This window comes from Chionomys nivalis, chromosome 11 (genome assembly GCF_950005125.1).
Source record: "Chionomys nivalis chromosome 11, mChiNiv1.1, whole genome shotgun sequence".
In the NCBI taxonomy this organism is placed as follows: Eukaryota; Metazoa; Chordata; class Mammalia; order Rodentia; family Cricetidae; genus Chionomys; species Chionomys nivalis.
This window is the reverse complement of record NC_080096.1, coordinates 1,139,854-1,159,246: the sequence shown is the minus strand read 5'-3', so window position 1 is coordinate 1,159,246 and position 19,393 is coordinate 1,139,854. Positions and strand designations below refer to the sequence as shown.

Here is a 19,393-nt window from a genome sequence, read left to right as displayed (position 1 = left end):
ACTGAATGCACAGAGAGATGCCAATAAGACACGGAGGGAGTGGAACATACAGAATGAAAGTACAAAGCCACATGGTAAAACACAGATATTAATAGAAACAGGTTAATTTAAGTTACAAGAGCTAGAGGGAAAAGTCTAAGGCCAAGCTTTTCATAATTAATAAGTCCCCTAGTCATTATTTATAAACTGGCCACCCCCCCAAAATATCCATCTACATCTGATGTCACTAAACACCAAGCTTTGATGAATCTGTTTTGATGATGATGATGATGATGATGAAGAAGACTTGGTGGCATCTTGACGATTCTCTCCTTTACTTCTGATGCCAGTCTTGACATCATTTCCTAGTTTGCGACACTGAAGTTTTGGCTCATTTCCTATCTGGACAACTCTGGTTCCTAACTACAGCATTCTTAAATCTAGAATTCACCCTAGCTCCAGGACTCAGGTACACAGCAAAGGAGTCATAGCCAGGCACACAGACAGTTCTAAAGACTTTGCTATTCTACCAGCAAACTCCCAAATGACCTAGTCAAGACTGTGATCATGGTGGAAATGGAGGAGACTCTAACTCAGCTCCAACCACCCTGCCCCAGAGATGGAGCAGCACTGGGCAGACACCCAGGACCAGCTGTTGGCCATGAGCTTTAGTCAGCTAAGAGCAGAAGCAGCCGAGTAAGCACCCAGGGAGACCCTTGGCCTGCAGAGTGTGGGGGGTTTCTGGAACCACAGGGCTGCTTGCTCCAGTAAAAAGCTGGGCTGAGGTCTCCAAAACTCCTGCCTATCTACCACCACCAACAGGAAGAATGCAGGCTGGAACCACACTCTGTGCAGATCCATCCAGTCAGGCTGTATGCCCTCTGCACAGTAGCCTTCAACCCTCTGCAGCATTGATGTTGGAGATAAGTGAGCAACCTTTTCCTGATGAGCCATCTTGACAGCACAAAGTGAAATCAATTTTATTTTAAAAACTAAAGGGAACTGTCCTGCATAGCGAAATTGATAGAAGAGTGGGTAGTTATCCGTGGTCATCGTCGGCTGGAGAAATGGCTCAGTAGGGAAAGAACCGGATTTCGGTTCCTATCACCCACATTAGTTGGCTTACAAACACCTGCAACTCCAACTCTAGGGGATCGAACACCTCTTCTGGCTTCCTCGGTCACCTGGCATTAATGTGCACATATACAGAGATACAATCACTTACATCTTAATTTAAAATAAAATCTGAAAAGGAGTTTTGAAATCCTCAGCACCTAAGCATCTGACCTTCTTTCCCTTCTCATGTCCACTCACTACCATTCACACCCACCTTCCTCAAGACCCCAGGGCACCCTGTACGGTGTGCAAAAAGCACAGCACAAAGGAGGAGGAGGAGTCCCGTATGCATGTCTGGGCACAGCCACTGCCAGGGAGAGTGAAATTCCAACTGGCATAACGGGAGGGACAGCTTCCAGAGACAGTATCAGGTATGACCGAGCCAAGGAACAGGAGGAAGTACAGAAAAGAGGGAGCCCGTGGTTCTTACCAACAAGGAGACTAGAAAGATAGCCAACAATCACGTACAGAGCAGATATTAAGCAGAAGATTTTGCTGGAAGCAGTCACTTGTTCAACCAAAACTTAGTGACAGAGCCTTGTGAAGGTATCAGATAACTGGGCTTCACCACTAATGCCAGGTGTTGGAAAGCTCCACCCAGCCCCTCTCCTCCCATCCCAGACCCTGCCCCTGAGAAAGCCCCATCAGCAGCTCCATCCCTAGAGGGCATTTAAGTCCCCTCCTAGTGGCTTCCCTTTGTGGTTTCTCTTCTCCCCTGGGACCACCTGGGAATGCTTTGCTCAGATTAAACCTGGACTTATTAACTCAACCTGATCTGATTTATTACACTGGCAGGGAGACTTAATACCAGGGTACAGCAACCTTTCAGATGGCAGCTCCAATGGTGTCAGCATGGGCTTTACTGGGAGAACAGTGGGGTTGAGTCACCCAATTAGAAGTAAGCAAGTAACATAGCATGGGCCAAGACAGGGTACCTGGAGCATTGGGGGAGGGGGTGCCAGTTCTCTAAAGACTATCAACAAAAATCATGGGGGACAAGAGACAGACAATACAGACAGCAAAATGACTGTGACAGGGTAACAGGAAGATGGAGTGCTCTGCCCAGCAGGGAGCATGACTGGGCCAGGCAGGATCACAAGGAACAAAGTTCACAGGGAGCCAAAAGTCTTCTCCTTAGTTACTTAGTAACCACAGATGGGAAATGCTCCCAGAGCAGAGCACAAACACTCAAAACACCAAGTGCCATCAAGTTCCTGAATACCTGGCTTAGCAAGGCTCAGAAGTGTGGGGGCTGAGGTAGGGAAGCAGTGGGCAGCTTCCTACTCAGTCGTGTGCCCTTCCATTGGAGAAAGGATACCCCTGCCTGAACACCCTCACCACTATCACCAAAACACTAAAAAATTAAAAAGAAAAAGGGGGGGGGCAAGAATCACCATTTAAACACCTTTAAATCCCATTGCTCAGGAGGCAAAGACAAGCAGGTCTCTATGAGTTTGAGCTCAAGGCCAATCTGGTCTATACAATAAAGCCTTCCCTGTTTTTCAAAGAAACTATAAAATGATCCTTTAGGGCAGAGGTTCTTAACCTATGGGTCGTGACCCCTTTGGCAAACCTCTATCTTCAAAAATATTTACATTGCAATTTACAATTGTAGCAAAATCACAGTTATGAAGTAGCAACAAAAATAATTTTATAGTTGAGGGCACATCACAAGGAACTGTGTTAAAGGGTCGCAGCATTAGCAAGGCTGACGACCACTACATTAGGGGAAACAGGCAAAAGCTGATCCTGACACACAAAGAGGTTGCCACGTGGCTCTCCTAACAATGTGAAGATTCTTCAAAACAAACACTCTTAAACCAAAGACAGGCATGCTCACTAACAGGTCAGAGGCAGCACACATAACAGCACCAGGCTGCAGGAATGTCAGGACCACAGAAGGCCCTGGCACGATAATGAGTGCCCGTCATTCATGAGCCACATTCCGTCAGCCATATTCAGCAGCTTCTCTGAAACAGGCAGAAGCAAGGGATCCAAAATAGAACAACGTCCAACTACAAAAATCCCAAATTTCCTCCACTATAACAAACCCCAGCTAAAGTCAGGGATGGGTGAATGCACAGCACTCTGTAACCTGCAGACAGTGGCAGAAAGGGGACTCTACAATCCACTTAAAAGCTTGGCAAGGAGCCTTCCCACTGGCTCCTCTCTCTCCCAAGCTCTCAGCCCCAGGGCAGCAGGGAAGAAACTGACATCTCTAAGGGGCTGTCCACACTGCCAGCTTGCTCTTTGGAAAACCCTTTTCTAGAGAATTCCACCAAGAAGATCAAGCAAGTATCATTCACTGTGAGGTCATCTCCCAACCACTGTCTCAACAGCAAATCTGGAAATGCCTCAACAGGCCCTGCTCTGAAACCGTGCAGGTAACTTGTGAACTCAGAGAAGCGAGTCCCTTTGGCAGGAGCAGCAACCAGCTTCACTATACTCACCTGGTCACAACATCTTCCATCTATGCTCTCTAGAGCAGCAAGGACAGGTACGGCCCAAGTAGCACAAAGATCCCAATAAGATGCACCTAACAAAAGGCCTCTCTGCCTTAAAGCAAACAGTAGGAGCGCCCTGGTAATACCAAGAACCACAGCACAGGCACCCACGGACAGGCGGACTCTGGCCTGGAGAACTCCACACGTGTCGCTGTGCCTGCTGGCATCCATAACTGATGAAGTGTCCCGGCTGGGTGTGGGTAACCACTGTGGCTTCTCAGACTGTTAGTGGAACATAGCTGGCTCTCCCAAAAGAGGGCCAAAGAACTAAGCCTTCAAGATGCCGCACAACACTGTCTAGGTGTTTGTTCAAACTCCTCTGCACAGAAATGTCATGACTCCAGATCACAGAGAACCAAGCCTAGCTATGACTTAGGATCTCACACCCCTAATTGAACAGATCTGTCTCTTAGATCCAAAAAACCAGCGCTTGGCCGGAAGCACAAAATGCTGCTGAGCTGCTATGCACATGAGAGCAGGGGGTGGAAACCTCATCCCACAACGGCAAGGGGTGACTTTCACTCACCATTGGCCAATCAGAGGCAACTCTCCCTTTTTTTAAAAAGCCAAAGCGCCACCTTCCCTGTGGCTGTCACAGGCTACCAGTCCCTACTCTAGTTACAAGGTTTGCCTTGGATCCCACTAGACCAGCACCCCCACGGCTAGCAGGGGTTCTAACATTATTTGCAAAACAAAAGCCAAGGGCCCTGTTTTCAAGAATCATTCTGGCCTGCTCTCTTAAGCCTCCTTCATTGACTTTAAACAATTACGATTAAGCCTGACAAAAGTTTCCCATTGCCTCGGCCAGGCCGCCAGGCCGAGAGAGACAGTCACAAACCAATGCTGGGAATGGCAGTTCGCCTGGCTGCAGAACAAGCCTAGGATAGGAGCCAAGCCTTAGAAGATACTCCCAGGTTCTGGACACAGTGCTGTATGGAAAGACAGAGAGCCAGGCTATCAGGCTCCAGGGAGAAACAAAGGGGTTCTACATGGGGTATGCACATAAACTACCACGTTCACAGCACACACAGAACAGAACAGAACAGAACAGAACAGAGCAGGGGTTCTATATGGGGTATGTACATAAACTACCACGCTCACAGCACACACAGACTCTCCACACTGTGAGGTGCTGAAGCCCAATAGTAGACTCACCTAACACTCATAGGCTCCTGTCATTCACAGGCTCCCTAGAGCCAATAACATCAAAGCAGTCCAGCATAGCCCAAGAAGAGACCATAATGAAGCAACCCTGGTGAAGGGAAAAAGTGTACTGAGACACAGGAAATGGTGCCTGGAGGCAAGAGACTTAGTAGGGAGGGGCAGGCTCTGGCCAGTTTCTTCCTAAAGTCAAACTGGAGAGATGCTCTCTCCAGTGAACAGGAAAGTGAGAGAATGTGTCCTGACCCAGAGGGGAGGCCCTGTATTCCTTTCCCATTTTCTAGAAAGCAGGAGGTTGAGCCAATGGTGGTCCCTACCAAGAAGGAATGCAGAACTGTGTGTGGTAAGAACTTGCTCCAGAATGCAGCAAGACACAGGCCCTTAAAACCTGAAGCCTCCTACAGCCCTCTTCTCGCCCTTCAGATACATGCAGTAAAAGCAGGCATGCATACACATGTGCACCCAACAGCTACTACTACACATCCCTCCCACAGCCATAGGCCAAGCACACACGTGTTCCACAGAGCAGCTTCCTCCAGACTTCTCACTGCTTCTTACTCAAGGCCAAGTTCCCAGCCTGTCACAGGGTGGGCTGCTGGCTTCACAACCAGCAGGAATCCTTTCCATGATCCTTGCCAACCCCAGCAGGGAAGTGGTAGTCACACCCCTCACAGGTACAGAGATCTATCTCCATAACACAGAAGGATCCAGCTCAGAGATGACCCTATCTGCTCATACACAAAGGACAAACATACCATGGTCCATGCCAGTAGGCAAAATATAAGCAATTAATACAAAATAGGTAAAAACTAAAACTGAACAAAACAGAACACGTGAGGGTTGTCTGAGTGATGGAGAGTCTGTATTGAGGAGAGGCACTCACTCATCTCCCAGTACCCACATCAGGCGGCACACACTCTAGCTCCAGAGGATACAATCCAACACCATCTTCTGGTCTCCATGAGCACCCACATATGTGACACGCATGCGCGCGCACACACACACACACACACACCACAGAAAGTAATATTCATAAAAACAACAATAAATCAGGCAGTAGTGATACACACCTTTAATCCCAGCAGAGGCAGGCGGATCTCTGAACTTCAAGGCCAGCCTGATGTAAAGAATGAGTTCCAGGACAGCCAGGGCTACAAGAAACCCTGTCGAGGGGTGGGGGGTGGGGGGCACCTCAGTCAAAATGCACACACGGCAAAGTGCTGAACATCACAAAACACGACAGAAGCACAGAGCAAGCCACCAAGAAGTGCCACCTTATACCCACTGGGTGGCTGATACCAAAACCAAGAGAAATCAGAGTTTATGAAATGGTCAGGGGTAAAAGTCCTTGCTGGCAAGCCTGAGTATTCCATCCTAAAACCCACATGGTGGCAGAGAGAAACGACTCTTGAATGTTGTCCTGTGACCTCCACATGCATGACATGGCACATACATACTCACACCATGCACAGTATACACACATAAAGAACACGCACAATTATTAAGAAAGATTCACAGAAAATACAATGGTGTGTACTGGGAATAGAGAATAAAACAACGCAACTACAGTCGTGGAGCAGCCTCACTTCTAGCAGACCCCAGACGGCCTGAGAATGCTGAAGAGGGGACTCACAAATACTGTGCAGCCCTGGTCACAGCACCATTCACAACAGGAGAAGGTGGAAGCAACCCAAGGGTCCACAGGTAGATGAATGGATAAAGGAGACGCTATACAATGAGATGAGGGATGTTGGGGGGGGGGCAGAAAGGAAGAGGGGGGAAGAGAGAAGAGGGGAGGGAAGACCAAACTAGGAAGACCAAGACAGGAGGGCCACAGCCAGATACTAACTCAGAGAAAGGAAAGAAAGGAAGGTAGGGTGGTTGATTCATATGGATAAACCTTGAAGACACTGTGCTCAGAGAAAGTGCTACCTTGGCTGAGGTTCTTAGAGGCAGAGCTGACAGAGCCAGACTCTGAGGGACAGTGGAGCGTGAGGGCTGAAGAGCAGCGCTCACACGGGGACAGACTCTCGGGTAGGATTGAAGATACCCGGGGGAATGTGGTGACAGCTGAGCATGGTAACACGCTTAACGCCCAGAACTGCAGACCTACTAATGGGTAAAATGGCGCTTCCAGCACACTGCTCTAGGCAGACAGGAAAACCTGTCTCAGGGAAGCAGGAGGATGCCAAGCATGGCAGCACACACCTATAACCACAGCACTGAGGCAGGAGGCTCAGGAAGGGAGCAGTCACATCTACACGGCAGGTTCAAGGCCAGGAATCAAATTCAGGCCTTCGGGTCCCGTGATGCTCTAGGCTTTGTTTTCTATACACTGCAGAAGCTTCAACACGGAGCCATGTAATATCACCAATGCTACGCACTGTCAAGAATGCAGTGTGATCAGTGATGGACACGTCACGTTCAATCCTCAAACTAGGAAGAAAACAGCATTCCCGGTACTTCCCACCTCCAGCTCGTGAGGGGACGGCGGTTGGGCCCTCCAGAGTCAGCGATGCTGCTCTGGGGGAATTCTCGTCTTAGTGCTAGACTCAGTACCACTGCTGCGTGGCACTGCTGTGTCCCTGTTCTCACGCTTATGGTGTTTGGGCTTTGAAACACGAACACAGAATGCAGTTGGGTAGTCTTGATGTAGCATGGGCGTAAACGGCAGGTAAATCTGGGGCAGGCCTAGAAGTGAAATGGCTCGGTGAGAGGCTCTTAATCAGTGAGAAGCAAGTACCCCTGTGGGTCCCACTGCAGTGCACAGGGGAGGGAGGAACCCAGCAAGGCCCTGCTTTCAGAATCTCTAACACTTTAGGAGCTAAAGCTGCCACAGCCATCCAGAGCACGCACGCGATGTACTGCAGGTCCAGGTACTGCCAACACAGTGCACAGCTACTCAGCTGCTCCAGGTGGAGCTGTGCAGGGCTTCATCTCAAGCATGGAGGCTGAAGGAAGAGGACCCAGAACATGCAGACTCCCTACCCTTCACCTGATGTCCTCAGCCTCTGAGTATACAGGACAGGATGTTGCAGTTCTTCCTGACACACACTAACATGGTCTGCAGCATGGAGCACAGTGGCCAGATGCCAACAATAAATACACAGTGCCCTTAATATGTCCTGGCTACATTCCTATAATGGTCTACCATCTTGCTAATGAAGAAAAAGAACTTTACTTATATATAATACCCACTTTTCTTTCCATACCAGACAATCTCTTTGAGTTAAAGACACTCTCACCTTAAGTCCACCAAGAGCCCTGCCCAGTTCTGCAGGTCTCTCTTCACCAGTGGCAGCACAGCCTATTCTCAGATGCAGGAGCCAGGTATTCCCTTCTCCAGCTCCTCCTCATCACTGACATTTGCTTTTGGAAAGTATCCCAGACACACCCTAGCCAGAAGGCTAGGATACCCAGAACAGAGCAGAACCTGTGGACAGTGGTGGTTCACTTGCAGGACAACCCTGCTCAGTCCTGGCCCACCATCCTCAGCCTACAGAGGAAAAGATCACTTTCTCCCTTTAAAGTCAGTTAAATGACCCAAAATCCCAAAACCCAATCCAAATTAAATATTTAAATGAGAAAATAGACCAAGCCCAGGCAGGTGCAGTCCTGTATCTCAAGGTAAGGCTTTAATAACAGGCCACATGCACAAAGTTGGTCCCACAAGATAATGGTGGAGCTCAACAATTCCTACCACCTTGTATTTTCTTTCTCTTCATTCTTCCTTCGAGACAGGGTCTTACTATGCAGCCCAAACTGGCCTCAAACTTGCCATCCTCATGCCTCTGCTTCCCAAGTGCTGAGATTAGAGGCCTAGGCCATCACATTCAGCTCCCACCTTTTGTATGCTTAGACACATTCAGGTGCATGCAGACTTACCCATCACTCACTGACTGCCTACACAGGTACAAATACACCCTTGCACACGTCTAGCTTTGGCACACTGGGCTAGGACAGAGCCCAAGTATGTGGTCAGTCACACCACTTAGATCTATGTAAGCACACTTCGCAATGTCCACCCAGTAACAAAATCACCTAACACTATGTTACTCAGAATACACCTGCACCGTCAGTTATCATGAGACTAGAATTAAATCTGAGGGGCATTATAAACCAGAGGAGAACCAGGTGGTGGCTGTGCATGCCTTTCATCTAGCACTTGGGAGGCAGGGGCAAGTGGATCTTGGTGAATTCAAGGCCAGTCTAGTCTACCGAGCTAGTTCCAGGACAGCTAGTGCTATTTCACAGAGAAATCCTGCCTCGAAAAACAAAGAAACAAACAAACAAAAAAAAAAAAATGAAACAAAAAAGGAAAAAGTTCTGTCTTGAAAAACCATAAATAATGAATGAATGAAACATTCTTTCTTTATAACAGAGATGATTTTAATAACAACAACAGGTAAATTAAAGCAAATTCTAAATTCAACCAAAAGAACCATTTATAACTACCCATTACACACTAAAACATCCTCGTAGGATAGGTAGGAGGGATTCAGAACCAGTGGCTGAAAGGAGGACCTGGTAGACAGAGCCTAGACATGGGCAGGCTGTCTGAACTCCAGTGTCATGAAAACCACTCTAGCTCAGGAGAATCAAGGCAAAGACCTGAAAGAAGGCTTTCAGTTACCCAAGCAAAGAACATCAAAAAATAGTTCTCTTCACCTCTCCTAAATGGACTGTAAACCCCAGACTCTGAGAACAATGTCTAGGGATAGCCAACTGCACGCATCACAAAGCTCTCCTAACAGGACACTGGCCCCTTGCTGTCCCACACCCAGTCTAACCTTCCTGACCCTCATTCCAGGGATCCAGCTCTCCCGGGTAGAATACATGTGCTCTATTAGCACCAGACCCAAGCGAAGGAGGTTTCTTCCTGCCATCCACCAGGAAAACCCAGGGAGTCACCCTGCCAGCTTGTGCCAGGAAAACAAGGAATGTGACCTGACTGACTGAGCTGTGCAGAGGCAACCCATAAGGTCCACCTTGTTTTCACAGTTTAAAGAGTTTTATAAATTGAGACAAACCCACTAGGGTCAGGCAAGCTGGGCGACACTTATTGCATAGAAGGATGTTAAAAAAAAAAAAATCACAGTTTTGATAGTTCTGCAAAAAAAAACTTAGCAAATTTACAACAAAACTGTCAAGTAATTAAGGCAAGGCACTTCACACATGAACTTAAACTGCTAATTAAAATCCCCTCGCTTAATTGACTACATTTGCATATCATTCAACTTGGGAGTATAATTCTTTTAATGGTTTGGGCAACACCATTGTAACACCAGGAAGCAGGAGGCAGCAGGTGAAGCAGAGAAAAGACAGCCAACACCATCAAACCCCAGGTGGCAGCCCCAGCAGTATGACAGGGACCATCTCCACAAGCACCCAGAAAAGGCACAGCTGAGATCTCAGAACATTATACCAGCTATGGGGATCTCCCACTACGACCTTACCCCAAAAGAGCCAAACAAGCCAGGGTAGGTTCCCAAGCAACACACCCCAGAACACAGGACAGCCCCAGCAAGGTCCAGTAGGGGAGGACTTCCTGCAGCTGCCCTGTGGCAACAGCCCAGGGACAGCACAAGCTCCAATGTACACCTCACTTGGTTTCTGCAGGACCAGGGCCAAGTAAACCCTTAGTCTATGCACTGGTTCTTACGGTGTGGCCCAGCTGGCCCCCACCTGCCAACCTGCTCCACCTCCTGCTAGAACTAGAGGTCAAAGTCTTTGCCTTGCATTCACCTTCAACAAACAAGTACATCAGTCAAGGTGGTGGTACGCCCTGTAATCTCAACTCAAAAGACCAAAGCAAGAACCGGCTGGACTATAGAGCAGGAGCCTGTCCTCCCCTCTCCCCAAAAATACAAGTCCCTCTCTTGACAATTCAGGGCTCTCTTCACTTCCAGAGAAAGATGCCCCAATGCTTGTACTCAAAACAGCAGGCCAGGAATGGAGGCGACAGAGAAAGGAGAGCGCCCTGCCCCAGCAGCCTGAACAAAGCTGGAGCACACAAGGGCGCGGTGCTAAAGCCAGGACTGGCTGTGGTTGGTGAGAGGTCCAGAGCTGCCGATTCTTCAGGGTGGCAGGGTTTAACAGCACATTCTAGACACAGGCCCAATGCTACCTGGTCATCTACAGAACCACAAGGTACCAGAGACTACAGGCCATTGGCAAGGGCCTCCCCACGGCCATGATGAGGGGCACAGGAGCCATAGAAGGACAGCACAAAATTAAATGAACTGCTCTGTTCTCTCTCCCCTTTCAGGTCAGCCTCCTCCTGTATTTCATTGGAGTGTGCACGGCATTGGTTTACTAAATGATCTGAAAGGGGAGAGGGTTCTCCAAGAAAACTTTGCACTGTCTACCCACAACTTCTACAAAGAGAACCCAGACATACCTACCTCAGACTGCACCAGAAGGGACCATCACATTGGCCCTGGCACAGCAATTGGCACACACAAGTCCTTTATGCCAACATACGTGGGGCAGCGGGACTGCTGGGTAAGCACACTGGTCTCTTTAAGTGCCCTAACTCCTGCAGGTCACATACCTTTTAGGGCTGAGGACATTCACAAACTTCCTGGAGGCCTGGCCAGCCTTACCTACACCTCAAGGAAGGGCACCCCAGCAAGGCATGAGGGACTTCATCAGCCTCATCTCTAAAATCAGACAGCAAGACCCAGGGAGAAGGCTAGGCAGGTAAAGTGCTCGGTGCACAAGCATGAGACCCGAGTGCAGGATCTCAGCACCCACACTAGCAGTATGCGTCTGTAACCCCAGTACTGAATTCTGGGGCTTATTGGCCAGCTAGTCCAGCCAAAACAGCAAATCAGAGGTTCAAAGAAACTGAATCTCAAAATAAGGCAAGGAAGAATAGAGAAGGACAGCCAATATCAACCCAGGCTTACACACACACACACACACACAGAGGCAGGTCAACACATGCATATACACACCATGCACACACAAAAAAATAGAAATGAAATGAAAATAGGCACTAAGAACTTCTGTCTACAAGCAAAAGGCCACATTCCATAGTCAAAACATTCCCATGTTACTTTCAGCACAGAAGCAAAGGACTCTGCTGGGAGCCGTCCACTCTGCCTGGCCTTCCCAGTTAGACCAGCAACACCCAGTACAGGCTGAGGGGTCTGCGAAGGCAGCAACAGCTACTTCTACTCCAGTTGCTCACAGACTCACTTGTGGACAGACAACCTGCAGCTGACAACAGCACCAGAATAAGCTGCTACCAAAGGATACCATCAGCACACAGTGTACAGGGATCACAGAATCACATGCAAGAGCATCAGGGCGGAGCCACATGACAGCCACAACTCCTCAGCTAAACGTAAGGCCACTCTGGGGAGCTTCGCCGTCCCCCAGCTGCTGTCATCTCACACAGGGCTGCCTGTCCTTCCTAACACTTGTCACTTCACACAAACTCAGGAAGTCAGGAAGGGGAAGGGCCACATCAGAGCCCTCAGGTCAGTTCCACCTGCTGGCCCACAGGCCTTCATAGTACACCATCACCTCCACCAGGTCCTGGCATAAAAAGCCAGCTCCCAGCACCCATGCCTGCAAGGGTGGGAGCTACAGGAAGCTGTTCCCAACAAGAGCTGCTTCTTTCACAGTGACCAGCGGACGTTCCAGAGGAAGCCACAGTCGGCCTGCAGAGGGCTGGGAGGACATCAGCCCTCACAGCCCCAGCCAAGGGAAACATTCCAGGACTTTCCAAGCACTCCAGCTGGAAGCAGGGTCCAGGTATCTCCCGAATCACATGTGAGGAACAGTCTTCTTCAGAGCACATGGTGAGACAGACGGATAAGTGAAGACCGGCACCAAGGGCGCGTCCAGCCTTCCCTCCCTTCCCTTCCACAGCCACTGGAGGTCTGGGTCCGAAGCCCTGCCAGCAGTGACTGCTTGCTTCCACTGACTCATTCCTCCACTCCCAATGCCCAGAGACCCAGCTGTGATCAGCCCCCACTCATTCCCAGAAGTCGACAACAGAGCACACCATACCACCACAGACAGCAGACAGCTCCCACAGTGCACACAGAGACCAGGTGGGTATGGTGCTACACCTCATCCTCATGGTTACTGAAGTCCTGGCATCCTCTCAGTCAAAAAAGTAAAATCAGAGACAGTACAAATGGCAAACACCAAGACAGATCTCGGTGACTCTGGGCTCTTGCCAAGATCCCTTTATCTGTTTCCACACAAACAGGTCAGTGACTCAGAATGCTCAGACAAGCTTAGCCAACTCTACTCACAGGACACTTGGTAATGTCACTGTGTAGCGTGCACATGTTCCCTGAAGGCCACAGGCTCCTGCCCTCACATCACTCTTATTTCTAGCCCCACCTAAAATCCATCCAAACACTGGTCCTCCGTTTCAGCAGGCAGGAGTAAACTGGCAGCAGTGAATCTAGAACCCAGTGTTCTCTAGGCAGCAACACAAAAAGCTTGGGGACGGGGCCTCATCTGCAGAGAGCAGCTCTATGAACAACCATTCACTACACTCGGCCCCTGGTGACATGGGTGACCCAGGATAACCTCAAAGTACCTCGACGGGCAGCAAGATCATCGACACACAATACTTGGTCTAGAAAGGCCCACTGGGTCACAAGAGAAGGTGGGAGACAGCCTTGTTGGAGTGGTATAGGCAAGTAAGCGTGATAGGACCCACAAGGTGCTGTCAGTGGTACAAAGGATAATGACCAACACCTGCTCCTCCTTGGACCACACAGGGCACCAAGAGCAGAACACCCCCCAGTCAATGATCCCAAGCCCCCATCTAAATAGCATCCAGTTCCCAAACCTTTTCCCTTTCATGGCAGACAGGGGTTTGAAAAGAGCAAGGGCTCCCCTCTGTTCAGCTCTACTAGAGCTCACAGAAGTAATCTAGCCTGTGTTTTGATTCAAAACAAAGAAACTTTTAAAAAACATTTCAGTTGAAACTTGCATAATTCTTCCAAAGTAGAAACCTTCCCTCAACTTTCGCAATCCTTAGAAAGAGACACTATTGCACAGAGTCCAGCCCCAGCCATGGCCACCTCACCTCCTGCCAGACAGCAGGGGCAGGGCAGCCCCTGAACCGCAGCCTCCCTGCTGGGGCTGCAGAGACAGCAACTTAGACCTGGCCTAGGGCGGCCCCCACCCAGCTCCAGGGCAGGGCTGGTTCACACTTGGCCCAGACTTCCTCACCCTCTACATCCTGTCTGCCCTTAGACACTTCAGACAGACATTACACAAACCAACTACAGGGGAGGTTGAGAAACGCTGAGAGTCAATGACCTTACTCTTGGAAGCTTCTTGATGACCCAGGGCCTCCAGTGGGCAGCCAGGGACAGAGGTGAGGGCTACTCAATGACCCTGCTTCCTCCAGATGGCGAGGGACCCAGATGGCTCCCAGAGGAGCCCCAGAAGGTAGCAGGACAGATGGACAGATAGGCTGACAGGCCACAGAAGAGAACTTGACCCTCTCAGAGGGGGATGTGCACCAATAATCATTCCCACCGCCACCCACAGCTGGCTATGGTGTGTGTAGCACCCAGAGCCCACCCTCAAGCTGTTGTCCCCCCCTATGAAGACCCACTAGCCTTGGACTGGACCCACCACCTGGGCAGCCATCCCAGGGAGGCCTCTCCTGGACCAGGCCCTGACCTCAGGACCTGGAACCCCACCTTTTTGGCCCAAGTGTCTGGAGGGGAATAATCAATGGTAACTCTAAGAAAGTCCAGCACAGGACATGATTCTAGGGGACAGAAGAACACCCAGACCTGCAGGTTTCCAAGAGACAGGGTCCTAACATATTGACACCGTCCTCTCCTGTATCAATCTTCACGGAAGTACAAACCACAGTTGACCATGGTGGTGCACAAATGTGATTCCATCACTCAGAAGGCAAGACCCTTATCCCAAGAAGACCAAAAGAGCAAACCATAACCCACAGAAAGGACTCCTGAACCCAGCCCTGCACCCAAAAGCTGTTACCATGTCCCAAAACACCCAGTGTTCAGTGTTCCCTAAAGCTGACCACCTGGCTGGGTGTCCAGTTTAGAAACATGACCTCAGTCATACTGTCCACATAAAGTGACCCTATCAGCTGACAGAACATCCTGAGAATCCAGACTCAAAAGAGGACAGAGATACAATAACCTAAGATAACCCAAGCTCCTCCATACCAAAGCCCACTTGCTACGGCCAGGAGTCACCGCAGCCTGTGGCCAGCCTGGTTTCCACCCTTCCTATGGACCAGCAGCCACATCCCACAAAGCACACAAAGTGGCAGCTCAAAATGTCATTGTCCATGTTTCTCTTTATGCTCATAGACTGAAGTCCAAGAGAAAACTGTCCAGGCAGCTGTGAGACGGGAGGGAAGGCTTTACAGATCCCATTCGTCTGTGCTGACCGAGACAGGTTCAACAAAGTGTTAGTCTCAACTGACATGAGGAAAATGAGGCACAGAGGGGCTAAGCGTTTGCCCAAGCTCACACAGCCAGTGAGAATGGGAATGTAAGACAAACTCCATGAGGGTCCACAGCAGAACTGGCTCCCTATGGATCTGCCGGGGAAAGCAGTCAAGGGGCCCCTGGGAACTTGAGACTCACTGAGCATCCAGGCAGCCTACATCTTCAAAGCTTTACCAGGAGAAAGCTGGGCCTGATAGTCACAAGAGAGAAGTGGGATTTCCCATTTCCCCATGGCATTAGGAAGGCACTGCAGCAGACGCCCACCAACCTTTGCCAAGCTGGGGTACAGTGGCCTGCAGCAAAGTTTCAGGCTCCAAGCTCAAAGTTCCCTACTCCCACACACACTCAGCTGACCACAGAAACCACAAGTCCACCTCAACCAGGCCAATTCCACCTGATCCAAGCAGACCCTACCTCAGCCAGACAGAAGCCACCTCAGTCAGGCTGCCATAGAGCGAAGCAGCCAAATGTCATCAGAGCATCAGGAACTCAGGAGGACCACTGACCTCCACCCTCCCACAAAGCATTCCGCTCACCCTCAGTCTAAGAGACAGCACATTCTCTGCTCCTTGTGCCCTCCACAGTAGAACAAAAATATTAAAATACGCTGTGACAGGAGTAAGGGAGTCATAACCCAGGCCATTCCTCTTAGGACGAGCTAAGTCTGGGCAGCCATGGGTCCATGACTTCCCAGACTGATGTTCCCTTCTTGGGTGTTACCTGTGGTTCACGCAGATACGAACATGATGGCCCAACGCGGACTGGAGGAGCACAGTCCAGCCCAAACCCCAACTACAGACTCACAGAGTCTGAGCTGGGAGCACCCCACAAAGAGGAAAACAGTCTACCAGTTCCTCATCATGGAAACACTCAGGAGCTGGCCAACATATAAGAACCCCACACTGATGCCACCACTGCCTGAGTGGAGCTGGAGACACAAATCACTCTTGAAATTTCTCTTCACTCAGTAAATGAAGCATCAAGCACTGCCAGGTTGGCTAGCAAGGGAAGGGCAGCTACAAACCACGGCGGAAATGACCCAAGCACATGACCATGGTTCAGCACGCTGTTCTGTGTGCTAACCCCTCGGTGCCGGCACGGGCATCTGAGCCATCTCCTCTGAGCCCAAAGACCCTCATACCCAGAACCACCAGGCTTGTAAGCAGAGGAGGCAGGAGTGTATCCCATTCAGCAGTGGCTGGGAAAAAGGGACCATGCCAGTCCACTAAACCTAGACAGAAAGACCACAAACACGCATGACCCAGAGCAGACAAACACAGACACGCCCAACTCAGACACAATTCCTTGCCTGCTCAAGATAAGAGGTGTGAAAGCTTTCCAGAGGCACAGTCTCGCCAGTCCCACATCTCTACTGCAGTCCCAGAAAGTTCATCGGTCACCACACACATGACTACCTCAGGCCACATTGACTGACAAGGATGCAGACATTCCAGACAGATAGGCATCCATTGGCAGGACCCACATCAGCCATCAGCTTGCCTACTGACAAGTCCACTTGAAAAGACCTGCCTGCAGCCTCCCCCAAGGATGTATTGTCCTGACTGGGGCAGAAGTGCCATAGAACACGCAGCATATGCACACTCTCTGCAGCCCCTGAAAAACGAGGCAACGGTCCTTCTTCAGAGCCCCTTCCCCCCACAACTCTGACATTCTGCTGGAGGGGCGCCCAGAGAAAACCGGGCTGCAGCATCTATTCACAGATTTAGAAGGAAAAAAAAAGTTTGATGCAATAGCTGAATTAATTAGGTCTCCCAAGAATAGCTGAGCCAATGCAGCATTCTGTTGTGTGCAATTTAATAAGCATGGATATTTAAAAGTTACAGATACTTAGGATGCATATGCAAAGAAACTTCCTGTGGACCCCAGCGAACGGTTTAGGTACTAAGTGGCCCAGAAAATGCCCGGGAAGATTCCCACAAAGCCTCTGACTCACGTACAACACAGCCTGGGCTGACAGAACCTCCACACCAAGTACAGAAGCAACAGAAGGAAATGGGTGAGTCCAAATACACTGCAGACCGTCAGCGACTGAGGGCAGGGCTCTGCGGCCGCTGACCAGGCCAAGTGCCCTTCAGGTGCACAAACGGGATTCAAAGGGCTACAAGTGCCAAGTCTCTGCCAAGACGACTAGCTAACTTCGTTTTAGTGTCTGTGCCCCGTGATTTAAAGACAAGAAAGCCAGTAAACATACAAGGCTAGTCAACTGGGGACCAAGAGACGACATCCCTGTCATAAGGAAGGGGACAAACTTCATTCTCATCTGGACACCTCTGCCGAGGTCCCACGGAGATTTGGGACAGAAAAAGTCACAGCCTGGGTCCAGACAGTCTAACCTAGCAGAGCTTGTGGTAGCCTCTTTCTCAGACCTCCTGAGCTCAGCCTACGGGGACAGGGGTTATTAGCCCTGAGAGGGCTTTCCCACTCACTCTTCATGAGTACAGTGCTCAGACAGCAACGAAGGCGGCCTTACCCACAGGAGACTGACAAGGCCCCTAATTTCCTAAAATCAAAACCCAAGGCCAGATAAAGTCGAACCAGGAGCCCCAACCTTTAGAACCCAGAGTGCCCAACCCAGGAGGACTCCCCTCCCCTCCTTGGGCATGGTTTGCTAACCCCAAGCCCTGGGGACACTTACCCGGGGCACCCTCCGCTTGTACTTGTTGGCATAGTCGAACTTCTCCTTCACGTCGTCCAGGCAGCGGCCAAGGCGGGCCTGCTCCTCCTTGCCTGTATAGTCCTGGCTCAGCAGGATGTAGGCCCGCCAGTTGGCTGAGTCGAAACCCCAGTGGCAGGTCCGGTTCTCCAGGGCCTTGTGCGAGTGTACCACGAACTTGTGTGGCGGGTACATGAGGCGGCAGTCGAGGCACTGGATGCAGGCGGCGCTAGGACTGCTGTACAGCTCGGGCACCAGCAGCCCCTTGCATTTGCCGAAGCACTCGTGGTACACGCGGACGCTGCGCTCGCTGAGCTCCAGGCCCAGCGCCAGGCTGGCCGCCAGCTCCTTCTTGCAAGGCGGCGGGTAGGCGCCGCCGTAGAGCAGCGCATTGCACAGGCGCTCGGCGTCCGTCTTGGTGATGAGCCCGCACGAGGGCGCGGAGAAGGGCAGGATGCCCATGACTTTGAGGATCTCCAGCTGGTCGGCGGTGCAGCGCGAGCAGTAGATGTGCAGCTCATCGCACACCGAGTTGATCTGCTGCAGTGAGAAGTCGCGCAGCACCGAGTTGAGGATCTGCGGCAGGCACAGACGCTTCTCGCCTCCCACTACGAAACAAGAGATGGTTTCCCCTTCCAGCACGGTCTCACAGCGCTCGGTGGAGCGATCCGACGGCATGAAGAAGGGCCCGGGCAATACGGGCGGCGGCGGCTGGATGGCAGGCAGGTGCAGCACGGGCGGTGGCTCCGCGGCAGTGGGCACCGGCGCCGGCACTGTGGCCGCGCCCGCCTCCTTGGCGCTCTCCTTCTTGTAGGCCTCCTGCGCCCAGCGCGCGGAGAAAGCGGCCGGGCCGCCCAGCGAGCTCATGGAGCTCAGGTGGAACTGCTCCAACGTCTTCTGCAGCCCCGGGTGCGGCTGGAAGCCGCCCCGGCCGGCCGCCGCCGCTTCCATGGTGCGATCGGGCTCCCCGGGCCGCTCCCGCTCCCGTGCGCCCGGGCCCCCACGGCCTCCGCCGCCGCCCCGCGCACCCCGCCGCCGACCGCGACCGCGGCCCCGACCGCCCCCCGTCGCCGGCTCACGGCCGATTACGGCCCCGGCCTCGGCCTCGCCCGGGGGCGCGAAGGCAAAGGCGGGCGGGGCGAAGGGGTCCCGCCGCTGGAACCCGCCGCCACCCGGGCCCGGCGCCACATCCACGCGCCCTGCGCCGCGCCCGCCGCCGCCGCCGCCGCCGCCCGGGCCCCCCGCGCGCCCCCCGCGCGCCCCCCGGGCTCTAGGCGCGGGGCATGCCCCGGCGCGCGCCGCCAACGCCAACGCCAACGCTCGCGGGCCCGGGGCTCGCGGGGGGCGCGCGGGCAGGTGCCGGCGCCGCGAGGCGCGAATCGCCGCGGCGGCCGAGGCCGAGGGGCCCGGGAGGAGCGGGGGCGCGGGCGCGGGGCCCGCCGGGCCGTCCTCGCGCGGCGCGCCGCCGCTGCCCCGCTCCTCCC

The 19,393-nt window shown here is 51.8% G+C and overlaps 1 protein-coding gene across 2 annotated transcripts in view; it reads right to left on the bottom strand.

Moving 5' to 3' along the window:
- Positions 1-19,078, bottom strand: part of Ski (SKI proto-oncogene) — a 68,475-nt gene extending 49,397 nt beyond the window's left edge. Inside the window, exon 1 of one of the 2 annotated variants that reach the window (XM_057783818.1) lies at positions 17,892-19,078. In XM_057783818.1, the coding sequence (XP_057639801.1) occupies positions 17,892-18,860 (969 nt within the window). In that variant the 5' untranslated portion in view covers positions 18,861-19,078. The remainder of the gene's footprint in view (positions 1-17,891) is intronic. The other variant, XM_057783817.1, reaches the window with a different exon arrangement.
- Positions 19,079-19,393: the final 315 nt, after the last annotated feature.